We start from the raw sequence: 14,090 nt of genomic DNA, 5'->3' as shown, positions 1-14,090 counted from the left end.
ATCAAGACCGTTACCCTTACAAATTAAGTATGATCAATTAGTGGCGACTCCAAATATTCAAACATATCTTTTTTCAGCTATCTTTGAGACGAATTGCATAACAAAGGAAACGAAGTAACGCTAATCCAACCAGAAACACTTCACATCATGTCAAAAGGTGGAAGGTGCGGGAGTTTCTTCCCTTTCTCCTCGTGATGGACTGTTGAGACAGGAGTCAGGAATCAGATCTTGCAGGCGGTATTCACAGAGCCCAAAATAAACTAAATCCAAATATCATGTGGAACACACTGTATGAAACAATGATGATTGACCATTAAAAACTTCCCATGGCTTATAAAAAAGGTTTTGGGTCAAGCTGCCAAATAAACATTACAGTGGGCCTTAGGAAGTTTTTATTGGTGGATGTTCAATCACTACTATTTCCTATGGTGTGGTCCACCTGAGATTTAGATCTGCTTCATTTTTGGGCTAATGCCTTAAAATAAGCTGTAAAAATAGATGGACGGCATGGATATACAAATTATACATTAAAGTGGGCCCTATGGTCATGGCCGCACTGTTTTGGATGAGGCCATGGCCTCAATTCACTCCCTGGGTTGTATCCGCAAATGACCCACCTGACTTTTTAGCACTTGAGATTTGGACATGAAAATTAACAGACAAAAGGACAATCTTCGAGATAATCTTTTTTAAATTTTTTTGTATTAAATAAATATTACATTCTTGCAAAATTAAAATTTCGGCATAGCTCAATTGGTCAGTGATCTTCTGTTTTTCCAATTATCTCAGTAAATTTAAATAAATGGATAATAATTATAATTACGTCAGCAACATTTGGCCACATTGATGAATTTTCTTTGTTTGTTTTAGCCAGGAAAATTTGTGAAATTGTGGGGTCCACCATTGTAAAATGTAAAACTATAATCACTTCTCTCAATTTATGTGCCGAAATGCGGGTTCAAATAAACACAGGAAATAACAATCCTACTTACGTGGCACTATCTGGAATCCAGAAACACAAATAGCCCTAAAGGCTATACGTGAATGACCACACGTGCTAAAACGGCAGCATGTATGAGATCAGCACCGTTCATCAGGTAGGCCAAACCATGAATGTGCCCATCCAGAAAAGTAGACCAGACCCATCTCCGACGGAACTATATACGTGTACAAAGGAAAAACGGATGGCTGGTGGCCTACGTATCTGGCCTGGGTGTGGCCTGCATCGCTGTCTGTGGGTCCCACCTAATGAACGACACAGATCACACGGATGCACAACATGAAAATGCAGAGATTTTGAGGAACCTCAACAGAAAAATCTATATAATCCCTAACGAGCTTGCACTTCAGTAGTTGTCATCTCATTGATGGAATAAGATCCGGCCCCACTTGTGGATGAATCCGCATCCATGAAATTCTTCTTGTTACAATAGGCTGGTTTCTTGGGTGGAGGAATGGCCATTTCGTTGCATAACATGGATACAACTGATAACATGGTGGGCCTGCTTGTCACATTCTCTTGCACACACAAGAGGCCTACGTGGATGCATCTAAGGACTTCATTGGTGGGACACGAATCGGCGATTGAGGAATCCACCAGATCCAAACTCCTACCTTCGTTCCATAGATGCCATGCCTGAAATAGTATAGTAAATGTCATCTTAAATTTATGAAATCTAACGGTCGAAAATGGCCAGTGGAAGATATGTGCCCAAGTCCAGCCCACTTGTCAACGACCCAAGTCCTGGCCCAGCTTATGAAAAGGGAGCTGGGCCCCAGCTACCCCATCAATGCAAATCAAGTCAGCTTGGGCTGGGCCCACTTTTCAGGGAGTTAGGAAGATCAATGGGCGGGAGTCAGGAGAGATGTTGGGCCCAACTCCAGAGCATGTGGGGCACTGGAACAGGTGCACATACACCTATCTTCCATGGTCTGAAGAGGGCTGATGGGGATCCATAATGCAATTTCAATTTGAAAAAAAAAATGTTGGGATTCCCGCCCAGTCTTTGGTTGGATAGAAATTAAAAAAAGAAGAAGATAGTAGAAAAATCATACTTACATGGCCCATTAAATTAGAGTCGGGATTATGATAACCGTTGTTTCGTTTTCCACTAATGATCTCTAATAATAAGACCCCAAAGCTAAACACATCTGATTTCACTGAGAAAAGCCCATTGATGGCGTACTCCGGTGACATGTAACCACTGCATTACAATTGTCAAATGTGAGAATTCAATTCAACGGATGGGATTTTCCGACGACGATAAGTCTTCATTTTATGGCCATTCAGGCAAGAGAAGATTGAAGAGGTGAATGGTGGCAGATATGCCAGCATGGCACACATGTGAGAGATCCAAGCCAATCATCAATGGGGCTGTCCAAGAACTATGGCTGCGAATGGGCCGAGCCTGGATTGGTTTCAGTCCAGATTTTAAACTATTTGGCCCAAGCCCATCTGCATACATGTTTTGGTACACCTGATGAGTGTACCAGGCTGGCCTTTGGGCTGTGGCATGGTCACAATGCGCTACATGGCTTGGATGTCAAACACTTCAATTTGGTATCTTCGAATTATTCTTTCTTCCCATGGATACAATCTTGCAATGTCTTGTGAATGCATGTGTTTGTGGTACTTACTATGTGCCAACCACTCTATTTGTGTTGCCTTGGGTCTGATTTCCTTTGAAAATTCTGGCCATGCCAAAATCTGAAATTTTAGGGTTCATTTCGTCATCTAGAAGAATGTTGCTAGCTTTCAAATCTCTGTGAATAATTCTCAATCTAGAATCGTGATGAAGATAAAGAACTCCTCGAGCAATTCCAACAATAATATCGAACCGCTTCCTCCAATCTAACAGCACCCCTTTTCCTTGATCTGTCATGTGAATGTCCCCACATTAGATTTTTTCTATATATTTATAAAATTTACATACATGCGCATGCACACATACACACATAGAAAATGATCATGTACCCACTTTCATGGGGATGTAAATTGTAAGCAAAAGCACTAATTATAAAATTTCCAATATTGGAATTACCTTGAATGATCAATTATGATTCTCTTCTTCACTGTACGAAAATACACATGGAGACAAAGGAAAGTCCACCATAGATATTAATTCTTAACTATAAGGAAAGAGAATATTATTAGACATTATGAGATCTCTAGATTTAGTGGAATGGAGTTTTTAGAAGAGCATAAAATTTTCTAAGTCTAAAGTTGAAAAGGAGGTAAGTGTTTCAAACCAAAACATTACACTAATATTTATAGACCTCTATCATAAAGAAATTTCGATTAGATATTAACTTCAGTATCTCTATATTATGGTGGTAATGGGGTCGATCAAATTAATATCATTCTAATTAGAAAACTCAATCTATATCTTTGAGAGAGAGATAGAGAGGTGTCTCAAACCAAAATGCTATACCTACATTTATAAATCTCTATCCTAGAGAAATCCCAATTAGATATTGACTCCAATTTATCTATGTTATAATAGTAATGGGGTGGACCAAATTACCATGCTTATTTCTAATTAGAAACTCAATATATACCCTTCAATTACGTAGATCTAGTATATATGAGGTTGAAAATATCAATATATATATATATATATATATATATATATGGGAAAAGGTACTATGCGCTCGACCTCACGAGTCCGTCCCATGAGGTCGAGCTGTGTGGGCCCCACTGTGATGCGTTTCGAACATCTAACCCATCAGTCAGATGCACCATTCCATCATGGGCCTAGGTCTCAAAAATCAAGTCAATCTGTGACTTGTGTGGGCCACACCACATACAGAAGTGGGGAGGGGCCGTGCACCATTAAAACATTCATAATCAGTTTTTTGGGCCCACTGAGATGTGGTTTGCAAATCCAACCCATCCATTATGTGTGTCCCACTTGCATGAGGGTTCAAACCAAGTTTCAGCAGCATTCAAAACTCAGGTGGGCCCCACCAAGTGTTTTTATATGTTTTAACGGTGTTTCACATGATTTTAGATGGTATGGCCCACCTGAGTTCCGTATACGGCTGATTTTTAGGATATCCCATAATTTAGAGGGTACCCATCAAATGCACGGTGTTGATGGTCGACACGCATCACGGTGGGGCCCACACAAGTCGACCTCACGGGAGCTAATCGTGAGGTCGAGCGCATTGTACCTTTTCCCTATATATATATATATATATATATATATATATATATATATATATATATATATATATATATATATATAAACAATTAATAATAAAATCCTATTGTCCATTCGATCTAGCACTTTAGATAAGTCTTTTGCGTGTCATTATTATCAAGAAATTAGCTAAAATCTTTCTTCATCCTAACTCCATAATTTGATCTTGATTTAGCTACTTTCCCAACATGCTTCTAACTTAGCCAAATATATGTGCATGGCCTTAAGAATGCACATCAAAATAGTGTAACCTCGTCCACATAGCGTAGAGCAATAAGGATATAAGAGTCATATATTAGACTAAGTATATGGACACAACAACTGGATTGAAATAAATTTGTCGCTCATAGATAAATTAGTCTCATAGCATATGTGACTTAATTTAGACATCATGAATGATCAAACATTTATTGTTTATGCAATCATTATGTAGGATCTATTTGATCAACTAGTGATCCATCCACGCTGCTATACATAAGCTTATATGATATGATTTGTTATGGAGATGATTATGTTGATCTCACATGTACATGAATTTCAATATGCACCACTCCTCTTATGCATGCTTACATAATGGTCTACTGTGCGAGAAGTGCCTTTAATTGATAAGTGTTGGCCATACCTCATCATGATGTTCAATCCAAATGTCTATATGTATACATTATCATGAAGCAATTACATCCATACATGTATACTTAAACATAGAAAAATCTCCACATAATCTAATGAACACACACACACACACACACACACACACACACACACACACGAGGATTGACACGTGGAATAGCCAATCATCAATGATAAGCTTTTTTATTTGTTCCATTTCATTGTTGACAAGTCACTTGTATTATGGTAACTGTCTTGTTAAATACTGGTCATTTATTATAACTCTTTGTTTTTACAAGCCATAGATAGGATGATTGCATAACCTAATTAAAGTGCTACCTCCAAAGTATAAAAAGCAATCCATCATTGGGCTTATTGACTAGATGTTTCAAGACGATGATTGGATCAGTTTCTCTTAATGCCTGATTTAAGCTGTTCATTTCTCATTCTATTTAAAAGATGGCTAGTAACATTCGATTAGCATAATTTTTATATCATGGTTTATTAATAGATAATTCTGATGGATGATTGGTTGTTCCACATATAAATTTAAAGGCATTAGAAACTTTACTAACATTCTCATGAAGGTACCAAAATGAATGCAAACATATACAATGTGTTTCATCTGTGATCATAGATGTGAGTAGGAATTATAGCTGATTTTCACTGTAACCATCCAATTTGTTGGTTACCTGATTATATCAATAGCATATGCATGAATGTATATAATTGATGTAGGATTATCAGCACGCCATCACTTTCTCGGAAAATCAAGGCTCCTAAAAAGGAGAGTAATGGCAAATGTTGATGCTCATGTGGGCCCCATGTGCACAAGTCACTATATGGTAAAGGTTCCTAGTGTATGAAGGGTCCTAATCATTTCTATTGTATCCTTTTACCTATATGAATATATGTATATATGAATATGTACATACTTACGGGCATGCAAACATTAATGAAACATGAGTATGAAAAGAAAACATACCAAAAATAAAATAGTTAAGGCTTTTGTTTTGCATGTATTCATAGATCAACATCTTTTCTTCTCCTTGAATGCAACAACCAAGTATTCTAAGTAGATTTCTATGCTGCAGCTGTTGTATTAGTGCCACCTCATTTTTGAATTCTTCTATTCCTTGCCCTGAATTCCTTGACAGCCTTTTCACCGCTATTTGTATACCATTCCTTAGAGTCCCCTGCAATCCATAATCCAAACTAATTCTATTTTTATTTTGTAACATAGATTTTCTTATATGGGGTTCAATACACACACAGGAAAGAGGTTCTATAAACTCCTATGAACTTCCCATGAGGTCGAGCTTTGTGGGTCCCACTGCAATGTGTTGAACAATCACACCATAGATGCACCCTTTCATGATGGGCAATGGGCCTAAAAATAAAACTAATTCATGACTTAGGTGGGCCACACAACGTTTGAGAGAGGATGCCCACTCATTGAAAGCTTCGTCATTGTTATATAGGGCCATTGAGATGTGGTTCAAACATCTCGCTCATCCATTGTGTGTCTTCCACTTGGATGAGGGGTCACACCAAATTTCAGGCCATTTCAAAAGTCAGAGGGGTTCCTTCAAGGGCTTTAAAATGTTTTTTCATGATTTCCCTTGGTTTCATATGGTGTGGTCCACTTAAGTTCCAGATATGGTTGATTTTTGGCACATCCCATAACCCCAATGGGACCTACCAAATACACATTGTGGATATGGTGGGGACCACACAGCTCGATCTCATATATATATATATATATATATAAACCTACACACCAGTGGATGTGCGCACCTTTGTACACATGTCATGGGCTTAAAATCTAAACAGTCCATGTGATGCGGAACCCTGTGAAATTCCCGGGGACCAATTTTCACCTTGATGCAAAACTCTGGTGAGCCATGGCAAAGAAAGATGCAAAGCAAGGGAGGAAGTTATTTTCTTTTTTCGTGGTCCAAAGTTTTGGATCAATATAAAATTTAGTTAGTAAGGGTTTAATGGGATGTTGCATCACGTGGACCATTCAGATTTTGGGCTCACATCAGGTGTAACGAGTTCTCAAAAGGTTCTCACGAAAACTTATGAGAACCGGTGATAGCTGATCAGTGGGACACACACACACATATAGAGAGAGACACACACAAATGCACCCTTCCATGTTATGCCATAGCCCTAAATATTTAGGCCAATTTATGGCTTTAATGAGCCACACCAAAGATAATAATAGTTGAGAGGATGCTCATCTATTGAAATCTTCGTGATCATTTTTAGGGCCCAATTAGATATGGCAAGACATCTAACTCATCCTTTGTGTGTGTCCCACTTGGCATTAGGGGTCACACTATGTTTCAATCGTATCAGAAACTTTGGTGGGACTCACCAATTGGTTTTAGGGGTTTTAAGCACAATCTCACATGGTTTCAGATGATATGACCCATTTGAGTTCCTAATATGGCTGATTTTTGCAATATTCCATAACTTAGTGGGGACCCACCAAATGCATGGTGTGGATGTCCAACATAGGTTACACTGAGCCTACATAGCTTGACTTCATGAGAAGCTCCCACGAGACAATCCTAGTAGTACCATTTCCATGTATGCATACATGCATGCGCTTATATATATACTCGTGTGTCCATGCACATGTGTATGTATGTATACGTATATATTCATTTATGTAAGTATACGTCACCTTGTAAACGGGGCCAAAGCCACCCTCTCCAAGCTTATTTGATTCGGAGAAGTCATCGGTAGCAATCACCACATCATCAAGATTAAACAATGGCAGATCTGAAGTCTTCTCACTTTCATTTGAAAAGCTCCCATTCCTTCTCTCCGTTACATGCGGCACACCTTCATTTCCTTTACGGTGTCATGCTTTTTTAGAACACTAAGTTCCTTTGCACCACCACGTGCTTAATCAGTCTATACAAGTTGGGCCCACGGTTGTCATCCAATGTGGGACACCAAAATAATCAGTTTGTACAAGTGGGGCCCACGGTCAGTCATCCATATATGATGGGTACCAAAATCTACCACTTACGAAATCTTGACCCTTCAATAGGTGGCCAGCAATTTGACGGTTGAGAAAAAAGAATACACAGCGGCAGTTGGCATTCGAGAGAGAAAGTGATCCATGGCTAGGATCTTCCAATCAGGCTTGTTTTTGTTGCATGTGCGGTCCTGGTTGATCCCCACCATACCCAATGGTATGGATCCTGGAACCATGGGCCCACTTGAACAAACTGAGAGCCCCAGTGGTCTTTTATAAGTACGCCGATTGTGTACCGTGTAAACTCTGTGGGGCCCACCATGATGTATGTGTCTTATCCACGCCGTCCATCCATCCGTTATATTATCTCATTGTAGGTTATGATCTCAAAATCGAAGCTTATTCAAATCTTAAGTGGATCACTCCACAGGAAATATTTGAATTGAACGCCTGCCGTTGAAATTTTCTGGGGGGCTACAGAAGTTTGGATCAAGCTGATATTTGTATTCTCCTTCCATCCAAGTATGTGTGGCCTTATGAACAGGTTGGATATGCTTTAATTTTGGGGCTTATGGCCTAAAATGAGCGTGGAAAATGGATGGACGGCGTGGATGAGACATATACATCCACGGGCCCACAGTACGCAATCCGGCTCCCTTTCATAACATCCCTTGAAGCGTTCTAATTCCACGCGCGTGTGGAAGCTCTTACATCTAGACTCATCGCCTGTCTCACAAAGTGACACGTGTGAGAGATCCGAGCTTCATTTATGTGATCTACAGGGCTTAGATCTTCTGTACTAAAAATCAGACAATTTCGCACCTCAGGTGGGAAACCTCATGTCAAAACAAATGAATGGCTAGAAAGAGAATTTTAACAGTCTATTTAGCCGACCCCAATTAGCGAGTATAAGGCCCAGATTATGGTGATGATCATGATTGTGGCGCACCTGACGAGTGAACCTGTCCGTTATTTTCTGCAGATGTAGAGGATACTCACACGTGCATGTCACGTGTGAATATCCTCGACGGCAGATGATCTATTTATCATTTCACCCTATGCCTGCGTGTGGATGCGTAGGGCTCCGCACGCGCGTGGAATTAGCAAACCTCTCATGTTAAACATCATATTAGGAGAAAACTAATGTAAACGAGAAACCTGAAACATGTGTACCAGATCCGAACGTGTCATCAGCTGGTCGCCGCTGGTTAGATGACATGTCTCCAAATTCAAGCTGCTATGGTCATCAGGTGGGCCACAAATATACAGAAATCATTTAGAGAAATTAACCAAGGGTCCAAATTTTATGTATATGTATGGTCCACCTAATGATCAGATTGGCGTTATCTTGGGAGATGTGGCATCTGAACAGTTGGGATCACGCAGTGAATGGCTCCAATCTTGCACACGAGTTCCTAATTTCACGTGTAAAGCAAGTAAGTGCACAAGCAAATGTTAAAGCTGTTTGTACCTTTCCTTTCAGTTTTTCTCTTCCAGAAGCGATAGCTGCATAAGGAGATGAGCAGCGTCCCCGGTATGACCGTTAATGCGAGAATCAGCACCAGCCTTTTCCTCTTCGAGCTTGAATCTACGGCAGCCAATCAAAATTTCAATACAATCCAACGGTGGGAAATGGTTTTGGGGCGTATACTTGGTGGCCCAGCCATGTAGGTGGCCCAGCCAAAAAATCAGGTCTGTCCTCTCAATCTCTCATAAGGTTTACCGCACGTGTGAATGTGGATAGTTGCTTTCTATGGGGTGAACTTTAGTCTTTAAAGGCCCGAGGGGCTCGAAAGTGGGAATTGGATGGCATACACACAGAACGGTGGGCCCCATCATAGAAAAAAATGGACACGTGTGAATGTGGATAGTTGCTTTCTATGGGGTGAACTTTAGTCTTTAAAGGCCCGAGGGGCTCGAAAGTGGGAATTGGATGGCATACACACAGAACGGTGGGCCCCATCATAGAAAAAAATGGACAACTATTCAAAGGAAAAAAATAAATAAATTTCCAAAGTCATGCAGTAGTCCCATGATGTTGACCCACCTGTTTTTTGGACCTGTTATACTTTCGCAGCGGGTTACCCGTCTGGACAGGTAGACCCAATACACACCACTGTGGGCCCCACGCACAGCACATGTAGGATGAGCTTCTGCGGCCAGGATTTTTAGATGAATATACACACACCCACCACAGGCTATTGTACGTTGCTCTGGTACACGGCCACAGTAAGATATTAACGTGTTATATGGCCGCCTTTGACGCGAGTAGCATGCGTGGGGCCATCAGGAAGCTGGTTGAAGCCATGTGAAGCCCACCTCAATGCTCGTGATAAATCCACTCCGTCCATCAGTTTCTCTGGCTAATGTTAGGATATTATTTTTAAAATGAGGTAGAGCCAAAACTCGAGGGGGACCATCAAAGAAAACAATGATGAATGGACGCCCACCACTGAAACCTTCTTGAGCCATGCAATCTTTGAATTAGTTTAATATTTGTGTTTAAGACTATGAACGGTTTGGATGATAGATAAATATCAGAGTGGGCCATGAGAAGGTTTCAACGGTGGGCATTTCCGGCCCCCACTCTTTCCTGTGGTGCGCTTTACCTGAGTTTTTGATCTGCCTCATTTTTCGAGTAAGATGTGTGAACGCGAGACCAGGAAACAATATGGATATACTACAAATACATCAAGGTGGTCCCCACGGTCTGGTTTAGGCCAGGGCCGCACCTAATCCGCTCCTTTCCCACGGACACCGTGGGCACCAATGTGGATTTCCTGCTGACATCATGGTGGACCCCACATGGTTTCCGACAACAGGGACTTTTGGCTCCTTCATTTGTAGCAATACATGTGGGGCCCACCACTCCGTGATCCAAATGGACGCGGGTTATTGGATACTACCTCTGCTTGGATGCAGCAAGAGATGGACGCGATGAGGCGGGATTTGATTGGGACCTGATCGCCTGGCGCGGTTTCAGTCGATCCCCGTATCCACCAAGGTGGTTGGATCCCTGACTATGGGGCCCACTTTGATGTATGTACCTTACATCCACTCCGTACATCCATTTTGAAAGCTTATTTTTTGGGGATACTCGAAAAAATGAAGCAGACCCAAATCTCAGCTGGCTCATACCACAGGAAACAGTGGTTATTGACCATTAAAAACTTATTGTGGATCACAAAAGTTTTGGATCTGAATTGTAGTTGTTTGGTCCTTCATCAAGATATTTGTGACCTTATCAATAGGTTTGGATGGGAAATAAACATTCCGGTGGCCCAAGGAAGTTTTTAACGGTGGTATTAAATCACCACTGATTCCTGTGATGTGGTCGGCCTAAGACATGGATTTGCTTTATTTTTGGCATCAAACCCTAAAGTGAGTTGTCAAAACAGATGGACGGCGTGGATGTAAGTCATATGCGTAAAAGTAGGCCCCACTGTCAGGGATCCACCGAGGCCGCGACCCTATGGCCGGACCAGGGACACCACATGTACGGAATCGGGGCATCAGGTTCAGACCATGCTTCCCAAGTTCACTCAGGCCACGTTTGGACGACACCCAATTGAATTGAATTGTAATAAATTCGAATCCAATAGAGTGGAAATGACCAAATGGGGACTCCCAAATCACGATTTGGTCACTTCCATGGAACAAACAATCGCAATTCGCTTCAAACAATCGTCCAAACGCGCCATCCAAACAGACCCGCGCCTATTCAAAACGATAAAAATCTTAGGATTTAGAAAGGAAAAAATCCGACTTACCGAACTCCGAACCCGCCAAACGAACGTATAAATCCATCCCACCGTCAGTAAACAGCTTCACATCCGTCAAATCCCCATACCAAATCAAGCACTCACCTCCCCACTTCTCAAATTCAGCACTTGAATAACCACTACAAGAGCAGTTCTTCAAACACTCATCTCTGCACTCCCTCAAACCCGATACTCTAACGACCCGAGCATCCGATGTATCGGGCAGCTTAACATTCTCCACTTTCTTAAACCCATCTCCCTTCCCACAACCCAATCCCTGCCGTCGATCACACCCACCAGACCAATCGTGCAGATTCCACGCCTCAGGCACCTTGGGCTTAAAACCTTGCAAACACTCACAAATCAAAACACGATTCACATCACAGCTGCTGTAGGTCCCACACCTTGAATACTGATCGCATTTATCCTCGTTCGCCCGCCAGAACATCGTCCATCGCTGGGCCCCAGCTTGCCATACTAACCGTTGAAGATCACCTGAACTGTCCAAAAACGCTCTGGAAAAGATGGAATTGTTGTTTAGATCATACCAGTAGTAGATTCCATCATCATCGTTCGTGAAATGGTAAGTTACTACACTTTGATGAAACATCAACGGTACGCCGCTGTATCCTTGACCGATCCATGGCCCACTTCGCCAAACCACATCAGATCCCTTTTGTAAGTAGAGCTGAGGGGATCCATGTGGGTCCAATCGAAGAACGTAGTCTCCACTAGACGGATCGTTCTCTGATTTCCACGACGTGATGATTCTGCTCCGACCTGTTCTCCTGTCGAACCCGAATTTCATGCCAGGGACCATCGTATCCGTCGGGTAATCGAAGCTTTGCCATAACACTCTGTTCTGATTATCCTGCAAAACCAGATTTCCTGTATCGAGGAGCTTTGCGGTTGTGTAATTCACCGCCGTTGAAGCGTTTGTGATCGGAAACGCTGGCTGGCCCATGATCGAGACTGCAAGGTTTCCATCAGTAGCGATGGATAGAACGCCGGATGAATTCGTGAGTGGATCGTCTCTGTTGGCTACCCAAATGTACTTTTTCTCCGGTGGGGCTTTCTTGTACCATATTCCGATGTACCAGCTGGTGGAATTGCCGGGACTGAAGAATCCTAATTCGTAGTTACCGGCAGCGGAGATTAGAGTTTCTCCATCTTTGATGGATTGGGAAGGGGTGATGGTATCAATGGAGGTGGAAATTGGGAAGAGAAGGGAGAGAATGAGAAGGGATTTTGGAAATGAAATTTGAAAAGCCATTTCCAAGTATGCAATGGTCAACCTTGCCTTCTTATATGTCCAATTATGGAATGATTAGGGACTGTTTTGTGGCGTGTTTGGATGGGCACCAAAGTCATATATTTGGGAAGCGGATTGGCCATACCTCACACCAGCTACATTATACATAGCTGCTGTATTGACGTCAGCAAGTTCTGCAGGCCTGATCACAAGGTATGTGTTATATCCAAACCATCCATCCATTTGGAGAGTACGTCTAAAGGCCTAAGACTAAAAACAATACAGATCCAACTATCAAGTGGACCACACTACAAAAAGCAGTGGGGAATTGAACATCTACCATTGAAACCCTTTTTGCATCACAGAAGTTTTGGATCAATATGAAATTTATTTTTCATCTTAATTTAGGTCTTTGTGACCTTATGAACAGATTGGATGGAAAATAAACGTTATGGTGGGCCCTACAAATTGTTTAATGGTGAAAATCATTATCTCCGCTGCTATTTGTAGTGTGGTCCACATGATCTTTCGATATGATTCAGTTTTTGGGTAATGCTCTAAAATGATTTTTAAAAATAGATAAGCGGTGTAGATATAATAAATACATCACTGTGGGGCCCATGTAACTTTGATCTCCTTTGAACCGTTCATACAACTCGAGCTCGAGGAGCGGCGGTGCTCGTTTTCGCGTACAGCAGCTATATAGCTGGTGTGTGGTACACCAGCCAATCCGCTTCCATATATTTGGTAAACTTGTAATTGGAAAATTCATGAATTATGCCATTAATGTGTTTGGTTAATATCACCCCCATTTTGAAACGATTAACATGTTTCCAGGAAAATTCGCGAAATGATACTATTGTGATAACATATATCAAAATCTAGGCAATACTTTTGCTTTTGGGATTTTTTTTTTTTTATATATGGCCGCATGCATTTTCCTCTGTGGACTAAAAACCTCCTGCTGTTAAACTATTTATCAAATCCCGCTTACTTAATTCATATAGGTATCAGTGCGGCTTATGCTAATTGATGATTAAATGATTTAGTTGTTAACTGTCAATAAGTCTGTTTTACCCCTATCTGTCCACATCTATTACTGTTTATCTCCTTCTCCAACTTTTACCTTTGCCAAATGAAGGTACCGCCCCATTTTGCTCAATGGGTCCATCATGATGTTTGTGTTTTTTATACACATTGTTCATCCATTTTGCTAGCTCATTGTAGGGCACGATTTCAAAAAATGAGGATATTCTGAAGCTAGAGTGGGC

The 14,090-nt window shown here is 41.3% G+C and overlaps 2 protein-coding genes across 2 annotated transcripts in view; both read right to left on the bottom strand.

Moving 5' to 3' along the window:
- The window catches only part of LOC131240430 (G-type lectin S-receptor-like serine/threonine-protein kinase At4g27290), a 96,441-nt gene extending 83,519 nt beyond the window's left edge, over nt 1-12,922 (bottom strand). Inside the window, exons 1-2 of the mRNA XM_058238661.1 lie at nt 11,577-12,922; nt 9,278-9,394 (exon numbers count right to left, since the gene is read on the bottom strand). Of these exons, the coding sequence (XP_058094644.1) occupies nt 9,278-9,394; nt 11,577-12,840 (1,381 nt within the window). The 5' untranslated portion in view covers nt 12,841-12,922. The remainder of the gene's footprint in view (nt 1-9,277; nt 9,395-11,576) is intronic.
- On the bottom strand, nt 899-3,273 carry LOC131240491 (G-type lectin S-receptor-like serine/threonine-protein kinase SRK). Its single transcript, XM_058238758.1, has 4 exons — nt 3,042-3,273; nt 2,638-2,875; nt 2,060-2,204; nt 899-1,636 (listed from the first exon to the last, which is right to left on the bottom strand). The coding sequence occupies exons 2-4, from the start codon at nt 2,724-2,726 to the stop codon at nt 1,331-1,333; spliced, it is 540 nt and encodes a 179-aa protein (XP_058094741.1). The 5' UTR covers nt 2,727-2,875; nt 3,042-3,273; the 3' UTR covers nt 899-1,330.
- Nucleotides 12,923-14,090: the final 1,168 nt, after the last annotated feature.

The sequence above is a fragment of the Magnolia sinica genome, chromosome 1 (assembly GCF_029962835.1).
Source record: "Magnolia sinica isolate HGM2019 chromosome 1, MsV1, whole genome shotgun sequence".
Classification (NCBI taxonomy): Eukaryota; Viridiplantae; Streptophyta; class Magnoliopsida; order Magnoliales; family Magnoliaceae; genus Magnolia; species Magnolia sinica.
Note: the sequence above shows the minus strand (reverse complement) of the source record. Positions and strands in the feature narration are given on the sequence as shown.